The 18,914-nt window shown below is 62.1% G+C and overlaps 1 protein-coding gene across 4 annotated transcripts; it reads right to left on the bottom strand.

The window, feature by feature from the left end:
• Positions 1-2,410: 2,410 nt before the first annotated feature.
• Positions 2,411-18,212, bottom strand: PLXNA3 (plexin A3). Of its 4 annotated transcripts, none has more exons than XM_087860264.1 (34): positions 17,869-18,212; positions 17,602-17,708; positions 15,373-15,997; positions 14,510-15,049; positions 13,894-14,076; positions 12,807-12,935; positions 12,636-12,736; positions 12,273-12,396; positions 12,018-12,174; positions 11,840-11,939; positions 11,550-11,664; positions 11,181-11,381; positions 10,944-11,040; positions 10,604-10,794; positions 10,378-10,523; positions 10,186-10,306; positions 9,950-10,086; positions 9,669-9,839; positions 9,269-9,362; positions 8,915-9,154; positions 8,695-8,838; positions 8,382-8,616; positions 8,151-8,293; positions 7,814-8,070; positions 7,643-7,709; positions 7,398-7,544; positions 7,150-7,309; positions 6,890-6,993; positions 6,555-6,651; positions 6,078-6,268; positions 5,580-5,749; positions 5,024-5,236; positions 4,686-4,836; positions 2,411-3,516 (listed from the first exon to the last, which is right to left on the bottom strand). In XM_087860264.1, exons 3-34 carry the CDS (start codon positions 15,967-15,969, stop codon positions 3,421-3,423), a joined length of 5,619 nt encoding a protein of 1,872 aa, XP_087716390.1. In that variant the 5' UTR covers positions 15,970-15,997; positions 17,602-17,708; positions 17,869-18,212; the 3' UTR covers positions 2,411-3,420. The 4 variants fall into 4 exon arrangements, with proteins under 4 accessions (XP_087716390.1, XP_087716389.1, XP_087716392.1 ...); XM_087860263.1 differs by having other exon boundaries at positions 17,865-18,212; XM_087860266.1 differs by lacking the exon at positions 17,602-17,708.
• Between the last annotated feature and the right edge of the window lie 702 nt (positions 18,213-18,914).

An 18,914-nucleotide genomic window follows, 5' to 3' on the forward strand; every position in this document is an offset into this window, starting at 1 on the left:
CCTGCCTGAGTTTCTTTTCCATTGTGGCACCACGTCCGGAGAATCTTCCGTTTGTCCTCAGGTGGCAGGGGAGTTTCTGGGATGTAGATACTCAAGGGCCGGAAGGTGACTGAAGACAGTTTAGGAAGTGGAAGAACGCAGGTTCTGTCCTTCACTATCAACGGCTCGTGGCATGTCGGAATGTGTCCTTAGTTTTATCCTTGTGTTTATGTTACTATATGGACAATAATAAGTAAGGTGTAATATTTTGCATGTTTTGCACATCTGATATTTTCCCCATCAAATGTGAACTTTTCCTTTACTGTAAAAACTCTGAAAACATTCTCGAATGGATGAAAGATGCATTATAATGTAATTACTGAACATTTAAATTCTCTGTAGCTTTTTGCCTGATTAGAGGTAGTGATTCGGTGGAATTCTTGTATATAAATCTTTTCAGGAATGATGTTTCCTTACGATAGGTTGAAAGAGGTAGAATTATTTGGTTAAATATTTACTGTTTTATTTTTTCTATTTCTTTAAAAGATTTTGTTTGTTTATTTGTCAGAGACCACAAGCAGGGGGAGAGGTAGGTAGAGGGAGAAGCAGGCTCCCCGCTGAGCAAGGAAGCCGGATGCGGGACTGTATCCCAGAATCCCAAGATCATGACGTGAGCCCAAGGCAGACTCTTAACCAACTGAGCCACCCTGGCGTCCCTATTTACTATTCTTTTAAAAGATTTTATTTATTTATTTATTTGTTTGTTTATTTATTTATTTATTTCAGAGAGAGCAAGAGAGAGGGGACAGTGTAGTGGCTACACCAAGGGTCTCTCTCTTTCTTTCTTCCTTTTTAAAAATCACTTTGTTAAAGATTTTATTTATTTATTTTGGAGAAAGAACACATGCACAAGTTGGGGGGGGCAGAGGAAGAGGAGAATCTCAAGCAGACTCTGAGCTGAACGCGGAGCCCAACGTGGGGCTTGATCTCTGGATCCTGAGATGACAACCTGAGCCAAAACCAAGAGTTGAACACTCAACAGACAGAGCCACCCAGGCGCCCCTTAAAAATCGTTTTTAAGACTTTCTTGATTGATAGATGAGAATTTCGCTCTTTTATACCACTATCCACTTTGCTTTCCTTCTTCATTCTCTTAAAATGGTTCATTCTATTCACTTGGGGTTTCTTTTTCCCCCAAGGTTAAAAATTGCCCTGTTTGGTCTTTGATTGGCTTAGTTTCTGTAACCTCACAATGGTAATATTCTGAAACCTTCTTCCTCGGCCTCCGTTCTCTCTTCCACCCGCCTGCACAGCACTTATCCCAGCACTCCCCTTTGTCTGGGCTTGAAGCCTTATCCTGGCTCAAGCAGCTTTCTCTTTACTTTTTACCTCTCCTTTTTGTTTACTTGTGTTTGAAGTCAGGTTTAGTGAGATCTAATTTCCACCCTGTAAAGCTCTCCCTTCTTAGGTGTGCAGGTCCAGGAGTTTTGTAACCACCACCACAGTCCACTGACTGCTGAAGTTGCCAGGCTGCGCTAACACCCAAGTCAGGTCACAAAACTCCTCTATTCCAAACCCTCCGTGGGCTCCCCTCTCACTCAGAGACCAAGACAAAGCCCTTTACAGTGGCCTACAAAGTGGGACGTGACCCGGGCCTCCCCCCCCCCCACCCCCCATCTTCTCTGGCCTCCTCCCCTCTCCTCTCCACCTTGCTCCCTCTGAGCCAGCCATGCTGGCCTCCTCCCCTTTCTGAAACACGCCAGGCCCACACTTGCCTCAGGGCCCTCTCACTGGCTCTTTCCTGTCTGGAACCCTCTTCCCCCGGGGCTCCACCTGGCTCCCTCACATATCATTCCTGGCCACCCCATTTAAAATTGCATCCCACTTCCTCCCCACCTGCGTGCGTGACTTTAACAGGTGTGTGTGTGGGGGGGGGGGGTTGGGGGTAAGAAGTAGGTAGGTGCATCAGGATGGAGATGCAGCTGGGGCAGTAAAGAGTTGTCAGATAGGAAGGAGTTTGGGTGCCTCTGATGACACTGGGGAGTTCTGCACAGAGTGGGACAAGATCCACCTTTCCGCTTCTCAGGTTCCCAGTGCCTGCTGCGTTGAGAAGAGGATGAGGGCAGGTGGAACAGAAGTGGGGAGACTGGCATCCAGGCGAGAGCCGGGGGTAGCTGGGACCAGGCTGGGGGCAGCGGGGGTGGGGAGAAGGGAACAGATTCGGATTGTATCTTGAAGGCTGAGCCACCAGCGTTTGCTGAGGACGGACGGACTGGACACCGCCCCGGGAGCTCCTCAGATCCTCAGGACCCCTGCAGCGAGTTACTCTTCCTCCCGCTCATCCAGAGTCCTGAGCCCGACAGCCTGTCCCCCAGCAGCTTCCCTGTTCACCCACGGCCCACCTGCCCCAAGGACAAAGCCACGCCCGCACTCCACGTTCCCAACATTTAATGAGGAAAAAAACTACATGAACAACGACAACAAAAAGCTCATGCCGAAAGAAGAGGAGAGAAGTGGGTTTTCGGGACCACGAGGCGGGGCCAGATCCCTCCGAGGAGGAAGAAGAACAAAGGAGTAAGGCACGGCCGCCTTGGCCAGGCCACTCAGGGCAGGCGCAGGGCAGGGCAGCGGAGGGTGAGGGGTCCGGGGCAAGTGCAGACAACACGGAGGAAGTCTGGCCGTAGGGCCGGGAGGAGGAGAGTTCCAGAGTCCCCAGGCCCAGGTCAGGCCCTGGCACGAGCCTGGTTAGAGTTCTCCAGGCGCTCAGAACAGGGCCCTGGGAAAAGGGACAGTCCGACTCCCGAGACGCTTGGAGGGGATGCTGTGGCCCAGCTGCGGGGAGACCCCTCGGCACAGCCACAGTCCGAGGGCGGCTTGGGGAGCGTCACCCTCCCTCCATCCCACCCACAAGCGCTGCTGCTGGTGCCGAGACCCCCTCCTCGGAATGGGCGGGGCCAGCCGCGGCATGGGGGAGGTGCCAGAGGCTAGGCCAAGGCTGGCGATGTCACAGAGGAGCCGGGACGACCCCAGGAGAGAAGGAGCGCGGGGCCGACAACATCCCAGAGAAGGGACACACAGTTACAGACGGAGAGGCCGAGGTGGAGATAAATTAAATAAATACGTGGTTGGGGGTATAAATAGCAAGGAGGGCAGGGGCTGCCACAACACCTGGGCAGGAGGGCAGGAGGGCAGGAGGCCAGGGCTATTGCTGCTGCCGGGGGTCGGGGGCTTGCTCCTGTCACCCCTGCCCCCAGGCAGGGCCCAGAGGAAGGCACTAATGAAGGGGGCCCAGGTGTGCCGGGGGCAGACTGGCCCGGTGACCCCCGCCCCGCCCCGCCCCCGCGCCCTCCCCCTCCCCCTCCCCCTCCCCGGATCCAGGGCTCAGCCGGGAGGACAGCTCAGGACTGAGACGCCCTCTCCTCCTCACCGGTTCCGCCACACTTAGCTGTTGCTGGACACGAGGCTGATGATCTGTTCCAGTTTTTGTCGCAACTTATGCTTCCGACAAGAGGCATCTCGGTCCAGAGCGGTGAGAACCTGGGGGAGGAGGGTTCCCCCCCCCACCGGGAGCGGGGTTGGCGAGGAGGGGCCGGTTCCTTCTGGGCAAAGCCCTCCTCCCCAGCTTGAGCTCTTCCCTCCCTGGCGCCTCAGCGCACCCCTTCCTCCCTGGGGGCCCTGGGCACGTGGGAGGAGCCGCAGTCCCTCCCCTGGGACCCCGCCCAGGCCAGCTTCTCCTCCACCCCTTCGCTCCCTCCTCCCCAGGGCCAGAGGGCAGCCCCTCCCGAGAGCGGCCGGCCTGGACTTGCCGTCCCCGAGTTCCCCATCCCCTCCGAACCCCCAACACCCGCACCCCCACACGCGCACCTCTCTTGTGCGGGTGTCCAGGAGCTCGTTGCCAAGCGCAGCGAGCCTGCTGGGGCCTCCCCTCCTCCCTCGGCGGTCAACAGCACCCGGCGGAGCCCATCACTCCCTCCTCCCTGACCACCCCCTCCCCGGTGTGCGCGCATGCGTGCGTGTGCGCGTGCGGCTTATTCCGGTCCCAGGAGGTCGCCCCGCACCTGCGCTCTTGGGGGTCCCTCCCAGCCCTCTGGCCGCCCCTCCTCAGTCTCCGCTGCCGGCTCCCTCTCTTCCCTGCCACCTCCGAGTGTCCCAGGGCCCCAGGGCTCGGTGCCGTGGGCCGCTTCTCCCCCTGCACCCGCTCTCGGCTGCCCTTGGTGAGCTCATGCAGGCCCAGGGCTTTCAGGGCCCTGTCCTAGTTCACAGATTCGTATTTCCAGCAATAATACATCATCAAGTCCACCCTTCTATGTTCCCAGCCTCCTGAGGCTACAGTCACAAATACCATGGGCCCTATAAGGCAGGCTAGCTCTGCCTACCTTCTGGCCTCACCACTCTGGGCCCTACCCCACCCCCTTCAGCACATCCCTTCCCTAGACCTTTACTTTTGCCCAACCAGAACTTTGTTCTCTGGCCCCTGGCTTCTGTCCTAGGTCCCTCAAATCCCAGCATTTCCAGAAAGTATCACCTGTGCTAGCCTGGGGGCTGGTTAGGCGAGGCATCATGAGCAATCTAAGAGATAGGCTCCATGTCCCCTCTGTCCCCTCCACCACCCTGTAGCACCCTTCACCATCCCTGAGCCCCGTGCCTTTGCCACCAAGTGCATGGTCAGGGCCTAACAACTGGGGGCCTGTGGGACTGGCACGTACCTCCTGGCGGTACTTGGTGACATAGAAGTAGAGCTCACTGAGCGCGCTTAGGATGTTGAAGTCACTGGCATGGAGACGGGACTGCTCTACCAGGTAGGCATCCATGTCCTGGTCGCTAATGGACGCCATCTTTGCAATGTCCCGGTAGTACCTGTTGGAATCCTGAGTAGGTCACAAAGGCAGGAGCCGCCAAAGCCCCTGCCCTGGCTCTCAGGCCATTCTCTGGGCTTTTCCTAAAGCCGACATGGCCCAGGGAAGGCGAGGGGAAAGCAAGCTCCCTGGGCCACCCAGCGCTGCTTCTCCTCCCCACCGGCATGGGGCAGCAGGGCAGGGCCCACCTCTCCACCCAGCTCTTGTAGTTGGGGATGTCCTTGGCGTAGAGCAGCTTGTTGGAGGGCGAGTCCTTGCCCAGGCGATGCTCAGACGTGGAGCAGGAGTCCATGAAGGTCTGGGCCACCACGGACAGGCAGGCGTCCGTGATGCTGCTCTTGTGGATGTCGAACACGAACTGCGGGTTCTTGATCACATTCACCCAGAAGCGCAGGGGCAGGCTGGACAGAGGAACGAGCACCTGAAGCCCCCTCCTGCCGCTGCTCCCACAGGCAGCCAGGGTGACATACTGAGCTTAGTGGTCTTTAAGTTTCTGCCAGCTTTCATGCAGTGAGAAATATGAATCAACAGCCTTCCGTCCTCACCGCACCTCGCCCCCCGCCACAGCCACCCCATCTGTGGCTCTGTGCGAGCCCCGTGACCAGCATCCCACATGTCCAGCAGAGCCCATGTCCAGACTCACACTCACTCCCCCTCTCTGCGTGGTGGCCCCACTGCAGCCCCCATCAGTCGCCCTCCCCGCGCGGTCCCTTCCATCCGCCCGTCCCCAGCACAAGGCAGTACCAGTTGCTCTTCCAGGTATGGCGCACATCAGGGTCACTGATCTGGCGCTGGTCAGCCTGTTCGTCCAGGAAGTCGAACATGTACTTGATGGCCAGGGGCAGGGCCGATCCCCGGTGGGCCGTGCTGAACACGGTCTCAAAGAGGTCATCCACAAACTTCTGCAGCGTACCCTGCGGGGATTTGGCAAGAGCACAGTCTGTGAGGGGGCCAGGCCGGGATGTCCCCGTAGCAGAACGGGGGGACAGAGGGACTCGGCAATGGGCAGGGCTTCCCTGAAAGGACCTCACTTAAGACAAGCCCAGCCTCAACCTCAGGCTGCGAGTTCCTGAAACAAAGGCCTTGAGAAAGGCCCACTGGATATGAACGATCCCGTGCCCTCCCTGCCACCTCCCCCCCCCCACCGCCACCAACCCAGGGCAGGCCAGGTCAACCACAGGGCCAAGGCCAGGTTACAAGTTGTCTGGATTGAGGCCAGAGTGGCTCACAGCAGGCCCACACCTTGGTGGCCAGCAGTCGCGTCAGGTAGATCTCTGAGACCATCTTGCTGCCACGGTCCCCCTCACGATGGTCGGCGTGGTCGTGGTTTTTCACCAGGTGCCACAGCTTGGTGCCAGTTTCCTGGTCAGGCGTGATCATGGGTGCCCGAGAACGGAGGCTGTCGGGGCTACTGGCTGTGCGCAGCAAGCTCTCTGAGGCCGAGGACAGGTATGCCCCTTAGGGCAGTGGGGCCATGCCGGCCATCGCACGGCTCTTGCCCCCCTATGTTCTGGGAGTCCAATAGGCTAAGGGGAGCCTGCCTGCTCTCACCGGCCCACCCCCACCTCTAGGCTCTACGAAACTGGAGGCCTCCCAAGGGCAAGGCCTGGGGAGGCCACCAGAAGCAAGCTGGCCATTCAGAGAGGGGCTCCCCATGATGGCTGACACAACCTTGAAAGGCAACAGGCCAGCAAAGGCCACAACACTGAAGGCACCTACCGTAGCGGCTGAGGGAGCGAGTAAAGGTGAAGGAGTTGGCCATGTTATAGGCTGACACTTGTTTGGGCACCAGTGCCACCAAGGAACCATCTGTCACCTGGAAACCCCAGAGACAGAGGGAGGCAGTGCAGGAGGCTGAAGAGCCAAGGGGTCTGAGCCACTGCCCACCCCAACCCTGCAGCGCGCACGTGCGGAGGCACCCAGGGCTCGCTGAGGAGGGACCATGGATGCAGGGGCAAGAGAAAGGAGGAGTTAGTGCCCCAGATCCTGTGTTCTCAGGGCAGGGCCATGGCTCCTAGGTGGTCCTGGGGATGAGTGGGCCCCCAGCCCCTCACCTGGTAGTGGGCCAACGAGTTGACCCTCTTCCAGTCACACTCGATCTTGGTGGTGACATCTTCATCCTGGAGGATGATGCGGGCCATGCGGCCCTGACGCCATTCTGCAGGCCACAGACAGCCTTTGAGGTCCTGGTCGGAGTCCCCCAGTCCCTGGACCCGCTCCCCTCAGAGGACAGAGCCCAAGTGGGGGTGTGAATGCCAGCCAATGTAATGTGGCCACAGGGTGGGGAGCAGGAGGAAAGGAATGGGCACGTCACCTAGGTCCATGTCCTCAGCTTTGGGGCGCTGGGAGTATGGGATGCCCTTGTACACAGCATCCAGCAGCTTATCTTTGGCTTGGGTGATGCTGTCACAGTTGAGAACCTTCACTGGGACCTGAACGCTGCCCTCGCTTTCCGGGAACACACAGTGCAGGGTCTGAGGGTGAGGGGAGCCACAGGGTGGGTCCTGGCTGAGGCTTCTTCCCCTCATGCCTGGAGCACTGCCCACCCGGCCCCCAGCTCACCAGTGTCTTATAGTCGATCTGCTGCCGAATGAGCTTGTCCTCGCTCAGGGAGTAGCGGGCCTCGCCTGTGATGGCGTCGATGGGGCCCTTCTCCATCTGTTGCTTGATGGCGCAGTAGAGCAGGAAAAGTGGCTCCCCGGCACACTCCTGCAGCCAGCATCGGGCACACGGCTTGCCGCCCGCCTGACAGGTAGCCGTACCGCCCCCCCACTCTGGGACCCCCCCCCGCGCCCCCCCCCCCGCACCTTCAGAAACTTGTGCAGCAGGAATGTGAACCAGTTGGTAAGCATCTTCTCGGCCACCGACTCGGTCCTAGGGCATAAGGGGTGCTGGGCCAGCGGGCAGAGGGCGGCCCAGGGGGACCTGCTCTGGCAGGGGTGGGGCTGGCAGAGGGCGGGGCTGGGGCCTCGTGGTACCTGCGCAGCAGCAGCTTCGGGTGGTTCTTGCTCTCCAGGTTCTTCTCGATGAGGTCCGCCAGCAGTTGCTTGAGCAGCCCCGTGGCGTAGTCGAGGCGGCTCTGCAGGACCACCATGGTGAGCGAGGCCACCGTGCCGCGGTCTCGCATGGAGAAGCTACTCTGGGCCTCCAGCGTGTGGATGAAGGTAAGCACGAAGGCGCGGCTGTGCAGCAGCTGCCCAAAGAGGCGCAGGGCCTTCTCGACGTTGGGCGGGGTCTGCGAGGGACACGGCGTCTCAGAGAGTGGGGTGGCCCCACAGGGGATGAGGAGTGGGCAGGCAAGGGCGGGGGACTCACATCCAGTTCCCTGAGCACTGGATGGGCCTCAATGCCTGGGAAGAGCACGCGCACAGCGTAGGTCCGGTAGTCCAGGAACGGGATCTGCACGCCGTCCATGTGGTTCGTCAGCTCATTGATATCCGTCTGCAGCTCAGCGAAGGCTGTGCAGGGGTGGGGAGAAAGAGTGAGCAGAGCGGGGGAGAGGCCCCCCGGCCCACCCGCCCTGCACCGCAGCCCCGTCCCAGGCACCTTCCTTGCACTCCAGAGCCACGCGGGACTCCAGACTGTCCATCTGCAGCTGAAGCCGCTTGAGCGTGCGGTCCGCATCCTGGGTCTTGCGCTTATAGGCAACCAGCACGGCAGTGATGGCCAGCAGCAAGAGTCCGCCGCCTGCTGCCAGGCCCACCAAGGCTGGCAGGCTCAGTGCCCGCTCAGCCGTGATGTGCAGGGTACCCAGCCAGAACTCCAGGCCGCCTACCAGTACCTGTGGGGACGAGGCCGCTGTGAGCTCACCCCCATGCCCACCCCCCCACCCCCGGCAGCCCCCCCACCCCCCACCCACCATGACAGGCTGCCGGCCAGTCTGGCTAGGTGAGTCACACAGGAGCTGCGTATCGGAGACAGTGAGAGCGCACGGCTGGCCCCCAATCAGCACTGTGTAGTTGAGGCGGGAGCTGCCAGCCGCCGCAGGGATCAGATTCTTGCCCTGTGGGTGGAGGACACGGTCACAGCCAGGGTTCCCCACCTCCCTACCTCTCTTGGTCCCTGTACCCCACTCGTACCTTCAACACTACATGGGAGCCAGGTTTGACATCCAGGACACCAGCGGGCCCAAGTGGCTCAAAGCTGGGGTCAGGGTAGTAAGTAAAGGAGGACCGGTTGAGGGAGCGGGCTGTCTGTACGTGATCCAGCAGAAAGCCAAACTCGTCGGGGTGTTCGCCCTGGGCCTGAGGCTGGGGCCGTCCCAGGAAGATGCCAGGGGCCTTACATAGCATGGCAGTGTCGTTGATCACCTGGCACGTCTGTGGGGACAATGGGAGGGCAACCTGACACGTGAGGCCACAGGGGGCAGGGGTGGAGCAGGGGCAGGGTCGGGGCAGCTGGGAAGGAGCAAGGCCACAGTGGCTGGCACTCACGTTGGTGGTCTCGATGCCTCGGTACTTGGCCCGGACCCGGGGCTCCTGGACTGTCAGTAGGTGGGTCCCGCTCACAGTGATGGCAGTGCTTCCGCTGGGGGCAGTGGGGGGAGGGGGCCTCAGGCTCCCTCCCCCACTGCCCTCAGCCTGGCCCTGGAGAGTTATCAAGGCTGCTGGGGAGCCGAGGGCCTCCTCCACCTGGGGCACTGGGTGAATGCCAGGGGCTGTGTTGGTGGGAGGACCCTGCCCCCTCTGGCAATGAGGGCTCAGGCTCTCAGGATGTGTAACTTGATGCCCAAGGCTCCAGTGACCAGGCAAGGCCCCCGGATGGGAGCTCAGGGACAGAGTCCCCGACCCTCATCAATGCTGGCCAGGCTCCCCGTTTTTCCTAGGGTCTTACTTGATTATGCTCCAGGTGGGCTCAAGGCGCGTGACAGTGGGGTCCTGGGTATAGGTGTAGAGGACTCCAGGACTGGAGATGTTGGCACGGTCGATGGCCAGGGTGATCGGGGCCTGGCTGGGGCCCAGGGTGGACACGGGTGAGATACACACGATTGCTTCGGCATCTCTCCTACATTGGCAAGCGGGGCGCTTAGGGCAGGCTGCCCAGGGCCATGACCCACCCTGCCCTTGTGGCCCCCTACCCAGTGCCCAGGCTGAGGCTGGCAGGGCCCTGCCCACCTCACAAACTGGCACTCGCCATCTCTCACGGTCACGGTGACCTTGCTGCCGGCATCCAGAGAGCTCCCCGAGATGGTGAGTCTTGTGCCCCCGGACGCTGGGCCCCGACTGGGATTGACACGGTCAAATACTGGCGTCTGTGGGAGAGGCAGACCTGAGGGGAGGGAGGAGGCTGCCCGGGGTGGGGGGCAGCCCTCAGAATGGATGGGAGGGGAAAGGGCAGGCAGCCCACGCACCACGAAGCTGTAGAGCTGCTCGGACTGCGTGCGGAAGTCAGCGGAACAGTCGCCCACACAGAGCTCCGCGGGCCCTGGCGGCGGGCTGGGCACCAGCGACTCCTCCATCTCACACACAATCCTAGGGGTCCGAGAGGGTCAGGGCCAGCGGCAGAGGACCCAGGGCCCAGGCACCCACACAGCCGCACTCACCTCTCAGCGCTGACATACTCAGAGGGGATGGAGTTGCAGCGCACGCCCGCGACCCGCAGGCCCACCTCTCGGTAGCTGAGGCCCAGGTTCTCACCCACGATGGTGACCCGGGTGCCTCCCTCCTTGGGTCCCATGAGTGGGTGGATCTGCAGAGCAGGAGGAGAGGCGACAAGTGAGCCCAGACTTGCGGGTGCCCAGCACACAGAAGGAGACAGGGAAGGCTGACCTGGGCAATGCGGGGGTGGCTGCAGCGGGTGCCCTTCTGGCTCGGGTGCATCCAGTTGGTCTTGGGGGCCGGGCAGTGGGCCCGCAGCTGACACCTGTGCTCCGAGACGCACCAGCCGCAGTTGAAGCGAGGATCAGCCTTGAGGCAGAGGCCGCAGCTAGGCCGCTGCGCCCAGCACTTATACAGGAGAACTGCAGGCAGAACGCACTGTTGGGGGGCAGCTGCAGGGAGCCGGGGGCACGGAGGACCCCGAGGAAGGGTCCCCCCTGCCGGACCTGGCCCCAGCTCATGGCAACTGTGCCCCCGGAGGTGAGCTCATCAGCCCCATCCCACCCCTCACCTCGGAAGGTGGCAGGCTTGTCGATGGGGAAATCTCCATCCCACACCACAGAGAAGTCCAGCTCAGTGTCACCATACTCGTCGCCTTCATAGGAGTACTGGGGGAGAGGGACCCATGTCAGCCCAGAGAAGGTGTGCCGACGCCCAGCTCAGGAATCCCCAGCAAGAGGCCAGAGAGCTGGACGCAGAGCAGCAGCACGCCCGGCCCCGCACAGCCCGGGCCCCGGGGGCACCGCACCGAGGCGTTCTGGCACTGCACGCTGCTGCTGTTGAAGCGGACGGCGGGCACCCGCTGCTGGCGCCCCTGCACCCGGACCACGCACTCGTAGTTCTTCTGGCCCGACTGCGGCTGTGGCAGGTTCTTGGCCCGCAGTGTGAGAGGCTGCATGACACCGACTGGGATCAAGAGGTCCCCGCTGGGCAGGATCTCGGGGCAACCCTGAGGGGAGAACGCCCATAAGCCACACACCCACGGCGGCCGCCCTGTAGTCCAGCTGGGCTGGCCCCGAATTGAAGAGGCTCCAAGAAACCCATGAGATCAAAGGCAGAAAAGCCAGAGGCCAGCCCACAGGGAGCCCAGCCCCCTCGCGCACCGCACCCGCCTCACCTCAGGGCTGTGGACCCTGCCCTCCTGGAAGGAGCACTCGTGGGGGCGGCTGGTACACACGTGGCGGTACTTACACCAGTGGCAGGGGTAAGGGCTGCCAACGCAGGACATGCACCTGGTGGGGAGAGGCTTCAGAAGTAACAGGGAAGACGGGGCCTGCTCTCTTACCACTCTCCTACAGGCCATGCGGGAAACAGAAGGAAGGGGGTGCAAGGGCCCACCTGAGGCCCCCACAACACAGCAAGGGACGAAGACATGTGGGGACAGAGGTCAGAAAGGCCCAGACTCACGACTGGAGTGCGCTGCAGTTGTAGAAGACAAAGTCGACCCCGGCGAACTTCACGCCTGTCTCCCTGGAGAGCAGCTGCAGCCGCACGGTACGGGTGGCCCCTGCAGCGAGCCCAGGGGTGGCCGTGAGCAAGCCTGGGATGGGGAGTCCCCCAGCCCGGAGAGCCCGAGCCCACTGACCATGCCCCCGGGTGAGAGCCCGGAGCTCCTGCAGCGAGGGCGAGGGGCAGTGCAGCTCCCCGGAGGGCAGCAGGACAGCCTCGCTCTCCGTCACCTCCTCAAAGGCACAGCTCACACCAGCGCTGAGGTCTGGCACGTTGCGCATGGCCACAGTCAGCTGGGGGAGGCAGAGCGGTCAGAGCAGAAGGTGCCCCCCCCCTTGCCTCCGTGCATGCACGCACAGGCCCCCGCACCTGCAGTCACCATGCCACTCACCTGCACCCCAGGCGATGTCACCGAAACATTGTTGGGCCGGACCCGCACCTGGACACACTTGCTCAGCTCCTCAGCAAAGCCGTGTGGGGCCGAGGCGCCTGGACAGGACCCTTCACGGCAGCATCTGCATGGGGTCAGGCCAGAGCCCGTTACACAGCTGCCCCACAGGGCCCTGGCCAGGGGTGTCATGGCCATCTGCAGGGAAGGCGGCCAGGCGGCCCAGCCCACAGTGCCAGGTCACAGCGTCAGTGGGGATGCCAGTTCCGCTCGTGAGTGGCATGAAACAGAAGGGGACGGAGGACGCGGCCACAAGGGCACGACGGGGAGAGACAGGCATGTGGGCAGCCCACAGCAGGCCCTCACCTGTGCTGCAGCACACACCAACCACAGTGCGGGTCCCCCGAGCCAAGGCAGGCGGTGCAGCTCACGTACTGCTCGCAGGTCTCCACCGGGAGCTGGCTCACCTGGGGACAGCTGCATCAGTACCCGCCCTGCCCCGACCCTGCCGCCCACCACCGCCTGCCGCGGGCCCACCTGCTTCTCACTCAGGAGGTAGATGTGCCGGTGGTCAGGGCTGAAGAGCAGGTCTCGGAGTATGGGGCTGCCATCCACCACAGGCACTGTCTCGTAGAGGTGGGCGTACTGGGAGCCATCAACCCTGACCTGGGCCACGAGACAAGCCAACCTGATGCCACGGCCATGCCACACACACCCAGGACATCCTTTTATCAAGCTGAAGCCACGGCCTGGCAGGGCTCAGCACTCAACGTGCCTGCCCCCCCTCTCCCCGCCAGGGCCCCACAGGCAGGGGAAAGAGGGTTCAAAGGCCATCCCTGGAGGCCACTGGGGATGACTCAGCCAGTCAAAAAGGCCTCCAAGAACTAGAAATGGAGAGATTCATGTTGCCTAGGCCAGGGGGAGAGGGGTGAGAGCTCCAGGGGGAGGGCATTTTGGGGGGATGACACCATCCTGGAACAAAAGAATGGTGATGCTTGCACAGCTCTGCAAACTTACTGAGAGGTACACCTTAGAGGGACAGCAGGGTGTGGTTTGGGAATGATGCCTCCCCAAAACTGTTACAGACACAAATGAGGGCCCAGGAGGGGAGCAGAGCAGGCCCCCAAGAACTCCACAGTTTCTCTTTACAAACCTCCCCCCACCTACTGTTCCCAGACCTCCTGGGGGCAGCTCTGTACTTGCTCAGTGGGCCAGATGAGTACATGGCAGTCATTCTGACTCCTATCCCTTCGGAGCACACTGGAGCTCCCAGAGTCCATCTCCCCCTGTCCCACCACCCCGTCCCAGAATGGAAGCAGCCCTAGTGCCCATGAGGGGACAAGAGGGCATGGGGGGTTATACCCACATTTCTCCCTCATTTATTCAGCAAAGGAGTTGGCAATGACAGCTCAGCCAGGGCCCTGCTCTCCCAGCAGGGAGGCCCTGAGACGGGTCTGGGCTCTGTCACATGAGCCAGCCATTCAGGCCACAGTGGGCACTAGTGTTGGTGAGCGTGAAATGTGTGCAGGCCTGGGACCCGGCCTGGGAAGTCTGCCTTCCCCCATGGGCAATGCCCTGTCTGGGACTTCAGAGTGTATGTTCTTGCCTCCAGTCCGCACCCTACCTTCTTCAGACTACCAGAGCGAGTGCCGATGAAGACCACGGAGTGCTGGCGGTAGGTGTAGGCAGCCACACTGGCCATGCCGTCACTGCTGTCAGCCAGCAGAGGCAGTCCCTCAATCACATGCAGGCCCCCCAGTGGCTGGTTCAACACCAGCCCGCAGAAGTTTCCATTTATCTGCATGGGCTGGTGAAACAGGAGGGGTACGAGTGAGCTTGGGGGCACCAGCTGGACAGAGGCCACAAGACCCCATATTCTGGAAGCAAGCAGGATCTGGAACTGGCTCTCCACCAGCCAAGACCAACTGTTGGCCCTGGGACCCCACAGGAAGTCAGGGGCCGAGGAGGAAGAGGAGGCAGGAGTAGGGAGAGGTGGGTGAGGCAAGCAAGTGGCCGCCGGCACACCTCCAAGGCCTGCAAGATGGGGCTGCCCGGGAGACGGAGCCCGGAGCAGGCAGCTAGGACGGGCACAGGAGGAGAAAGGGTAGCCCACAAAGACAGCACCCATCCACAGTGAGAAGGCAGGAGTAGCAGAGGCAGGGAGCTCCCTAGCCAGGGGGCCACCACCAAGGCCCCAGGCAGCCTGCGATAGAGCGCACAGCCCCCCGGTGAGAGCTCACGGTGTTAATGCAGGGCAGCTCCTTGTTCAGCAGCCAGGGCAGGGCCAGCGTGCCTTCCCCGCGATAGCAGGACTGGATGCGGCGTCGGATGTGGGCGTTGATGGTGCTGAGGGTAAAGAGGCAGAGGATGGTCTGCCGGGGTGGGCTGACCCGGTTCTTCTGGCCCTGAGAGAAGACGGTGAAGAGGACGTCCTCGTCAGGCGGCACACCCAGGGCCTGGGCCAGCAGCAGGCCAGGCTTGGCCAGGTGGGCACTCTGCACCAAGCGGTATTCCACGCCTCGCCAGGAGCAGCCGATGGGGAACTCCACATACGAGTAGAATTCTGAGTCCCCGGCACACATGCGCACGATCTTGGATGTGAAAAATTTCTCGCCTGCCGTGTCCAGCAGCGTCTGCTGAGTGTCCAGCTGCAGCGTCAGGAAGTACACGAAGGAGGCACTCACAAAACCATAGATGTAGTAGATGTCAAAGGCGGGGTACAAGGACAGTGTGTCTGAGGGGATCTTGATCTGCGAGGACACAAACTCGTCCTGGTACACCTGGGGAGCAGGTTGAGGGGAGCGTGGGACGAGGCCCCCACGACCCCACTGCAGCCCCCCCCAGGGGGCTTCCCTCATGCTCCCACCCTGCCCATATGGTCCTAGAAGCCCAGGCCAGAAAGGCCACAGAGGGCAGGGTGAGCAGCCCCATCCTGTGCCCTCGCCCGTCCTCCTGTCCTCAGCAGCTCTCCTCTTGGATCAGGACAGGGTGAAGGCAAGGAGGGAAATGGGAACTGGCTCTTGAGAGGGGTGAGGAGAGACACCAGGGGAAGAGGGCCTGGCAGCTGGCCTGAGAAGGTGAACAGGCGAGTGGGCTCACCCACCAGACTGAACATGTCGGCACTGTCTTCGTCGCTGATGAGCTTGCGGGAGCTGAGGGTGGGGAAGTACTCAGACTTGCCATCCACGGCGGTGCCCACGAACAGCTTGCTGGGCCCCTGCCCCTGCTCCACAATGACACCGGCCATGGAGTCAGGCTCCTGAGCCCCTGACAGGTAGTGCTCCTTGCGGTGGTGGGGCTCACCCAGCTTGAAGAGGTCGTCCAGGCGCAGGAACTGACAGATGCCCTGCCAGATGCTGCCACAGGCCACCAGGCGGCGGGCCGCATAGTCTATGAGCAGCAGCTTGTTCACATTGTCTACAGGTGCCAGGCGGTGGGCACACACTCGCATGCTGGGGGGTGGGTAACAGCGAGCATTGTCCTCAACAGGCCCCGTGACGTGGGCCCGCAGCTCAGTCAGGTTGGGGGCCAGCTTGAAGACGCGGTTCACTGCACCCACAAACACCTCCCCAGTCACCCGGTGCACCGCCAGGTGGGTGAGCGTAGTGTCTGTCACCAAGAAGGCAGGGAAGGGCCTGCTGCTGCCCACGGCCCCCGCCATGGCAGGGAGGACCAGGAGGAGGAGGCAGGCACCAGGCATGGCCGGCAGCTTCACCCGGGGAACAGGCCTAAGGGGAAAAAGCAAGTGCAAATCAGAGGCTCCGGCCCAGGCTGCCGGCCTTCCTCCTGCCCCACCTGGCCTAGGGCCCCCAGCGGGCTGAGCTCCATGCCCAGAGGGTGGAGGCCGGTCATCCACCCCCAGACCAGAGTCCCAGAGGGTGACCGTGGCTGGGAGAGAAGGGCCGCCACCAGGGCGCATGAGTGAGCAGCAAGTACAGGCAGGCTTGAGGGCCATCAATCATCCCCCCACCCCGCGCTGGAAAGGAGCCAGGAGGCCTCCCCTCAACTGGACCACACCCAAGGGGGCAGCAGAGCCAGATGCTGGGAAAGGCAAGGCAGGAGGCCCTCCCAGAATGAGACCCCAAACACCAGATCCGGGAGCTGAGGGTGGCCAGCCACACACAAGAGCCACTGTAGGCAAGCCCCAGGCCACAGAGACACCCCACGCCCAAGTTGGAGGAAGGGGAAAGGCAGAGAGTGAACAATCACAAGTGTGTGTGTTGGGGAGGGGGGACACCACTCCAGAGTGGCATTGCCACCAGGAGACCCAGGTCAGACATCTGAGGCATCAAGGTCTGAGAACAGACCCAGCGCCATCACATCCCCAGCCCTGGCCCCAGCTGCCTCCTCGCCCCGAGGGCCTCCCTCAGCTGGCTGTCCAGAAGCCTGCTGTCTGGCCTACCCACTGCAACACAAAGCCGAGTCGTGCCTGCCCCCACAGCCACGCGCCAAGACAGACATAAGTCAGGCTCTCCTCAGGCTCAGCCAGACAGATGGCCCAGGCAGCCCTGTGCAGCTCTCCCTCCAAATCCAGAGGTTAGCTGGGGAAGGGGAGAGGTAGAGGGGCACAAGGAGCCCTGTGGAAAGGAAGCAGTGTCCCCAAATACAGCGAGGCCTTGGGGAGATGGGGTGGGGGCCGTGGGGGCAGTGCCCAGCTTGGCCAGGTCTTCGCCCCCAGGCCACACCCAGCTTCCCGGCCAGCTCCAGGCAGCAAAGACAGCAGAGAAGTGTCGTGGCAGCCAGTGGGGCAGGACTCAGTGCTACCCTCTCTGTGCCCAAGCCCCAAGGGGGACACAAGGTACCCAGTTTGGGGGGTGCAGGGAACCAAAGTAAGAAGGCATATAAGATAGAAAGGAGAAAATGCATTTGCTAGAACAAGGAACAGGCCCTGCTTGAAACTGCAGAGTTTTAGCTCAGACTGATCATCTCTCTGGGGCTCTTTTGTCAGGTCTGCATCCTGGACCCCTAATGCAACAGCCAGAGAAGAAAGGGAGGCGGAAAAGAAGGGGGGGGCACATCCCACCCTAACCTCCTCCACACCCTGCAGGAATACAAGCCTAGGAATGGAGATGGAGACAGGGTGGGAGGGAGACCTGGAAAGGCAAGATGTGCAGCCCCCACCCCAACCTCCACCTGTAAGCGGAAGAAGCCTCAAGCATCACAGGCACACCCTGCCGCTCTGCTACAGCGCAGCCAGCAGAGAGCCCGAGGAAAGGGACAGCCCCTCACAGAGATGCGGCTCCAGCGCCCCGCTCTCCAATGCCCCCCACCGTGCTGCTGGCCTGGCTCGCCCTGCTCCCACGGGGGCACCCCTCGGCCGACCCACGAGTACCTAGTGGATGGAGGCGCCGCAGCAGTCCTTGGAGGGGCCGCTCCTCAGCCACAAAGGGTCCCCATAGGGCAGGGGAGCTGGGCTCAGACCGGTCGTCCTTGCTGGCTCTGGGCACGAAGGACCAGTCAGGCCGGCGCCCGAGATGCAAGACAGAGGCAGAGCCCGACCCCCCTCAAGGCCGAGCCCAATCCCCGAGCTGGCCGAGCCCCGGGCCGCGGAGTCGGCTGGCTCCACACAGGCAGCGGGCTATGGAGGCCACCTACCTACCGGTCCCTCCGCCGTCGCTGGCTCCGGGTGGCCGCCTGCCAGCCACGTGGACGCGCCCCCGAGCCCCACACCGGCCCCACTCGCGCGCCCCCGCCGCCTCAACCCGTGCGCGCCCCCGCCGCGCCCACACACTGGGCAGGCCCGCGGCCGCCGGGGCCTTTCAAACCCGGACCGTACCACCTCGCCGGGCGGGGGCACCCAGGGAGAGCCGAGCCACCGGGCGCGCGGGCGGAGGCCGCTCCTGCCCCGGGGCCGCGGGGAGCCCAGGGCGCCGCCCGGGACCCCAGGAGCCGCCTGGGTTCCCGCCCAGCGAGCGGACCCCCCTCGCACAATGGCCGCGTCCGCGGGACGCGCCTCTCCCCCTCCTCCCCGCCCGCCGCCTCCGGCAACCCTGGGACCCGCGCGCGCCCGCGCCACACCCCCTCGGGCCCGGCGCGCAGCTGCGCCGGCGCGCACAGACCCCGCCCCGCCCGAACGCTCAGAAGCGTGTCCTGGGACACCTGCTGCCAGTGCGCAGCCGCCTCTGTGTCGACCCATCAGGCGCGCACCAGCGGAGGACGGTGCGGTCCATGCTCAGGACACTCTCGCCGTCGAGGTCCATAACCCCGAGGGCCCGTGGCTACTACCAGGCAAGTGCCCAGCAGAAGGACTGGAGGCTGTCAGCCGTTTACACCTGGCCCCTCACCCAGCCGACCACCGCGGCCCTGAATCTGGGGGTTTCATTCCCCTGCTTGCTTTTCCCTTTTCTTTTTAAACAGCTTTATTGAGATAGAATGCACCTATCATATAAGTCACTCATTTAATGACTTGTAGTATATTCACAAAGTTGTGCAACCATCTGCACTATCAAATTCCAGGACACTTCATCACCCCCCAAAGGAAACCCCCATACTCCTAAACAGTCACACCCCCACCCCGTCCCCCTCCCCCAGCCATGTTGTAGCACGGCTCAGGAATTCCTTTCTTTTTAGGCCGAAATAATATTCCATTACATGGATATATCACATTTTACTTATCCATTCATCACTTGGTGGGCATCTGGGTTG

This window comes from Ursus americanus, chromosome X (genome assembly GCF_024610735.1).
Source record: "Ursus americanus isolate L20-20 chromosome X, mUrsAme1.1.p, whole genome shotgun sequence".
NCBI lineage: Eukaryota > Metazoa > Chordata > Mammalia > Carnivora > Ursidae > Ursus > Ursus americanus.

Coding starts and splice junctions, on each gene's coding strand:
- PLXNA3 (XM_087860266.1), bottom strand. CDS start 15,969: ATGCCTGGTGCCTGCCTCCTCCTCCTGGTCCTCCCTGCCATGGCGGGG. Junction 8,617..8,694: donor CTGGCCGGCAGCCTGTCATG/GTGGGTGGGGGG, acceptor TCGTCCCCACAG/GTACTGGTAGGCGGCCTGGA. Junction 3,517..4,685: donor TCACCAAGTACCGCCAGGAG/GTACGTGCCAGT, acceptor CTCCTCCCCCAG/GTTCTCACCGCTCTGGACCG.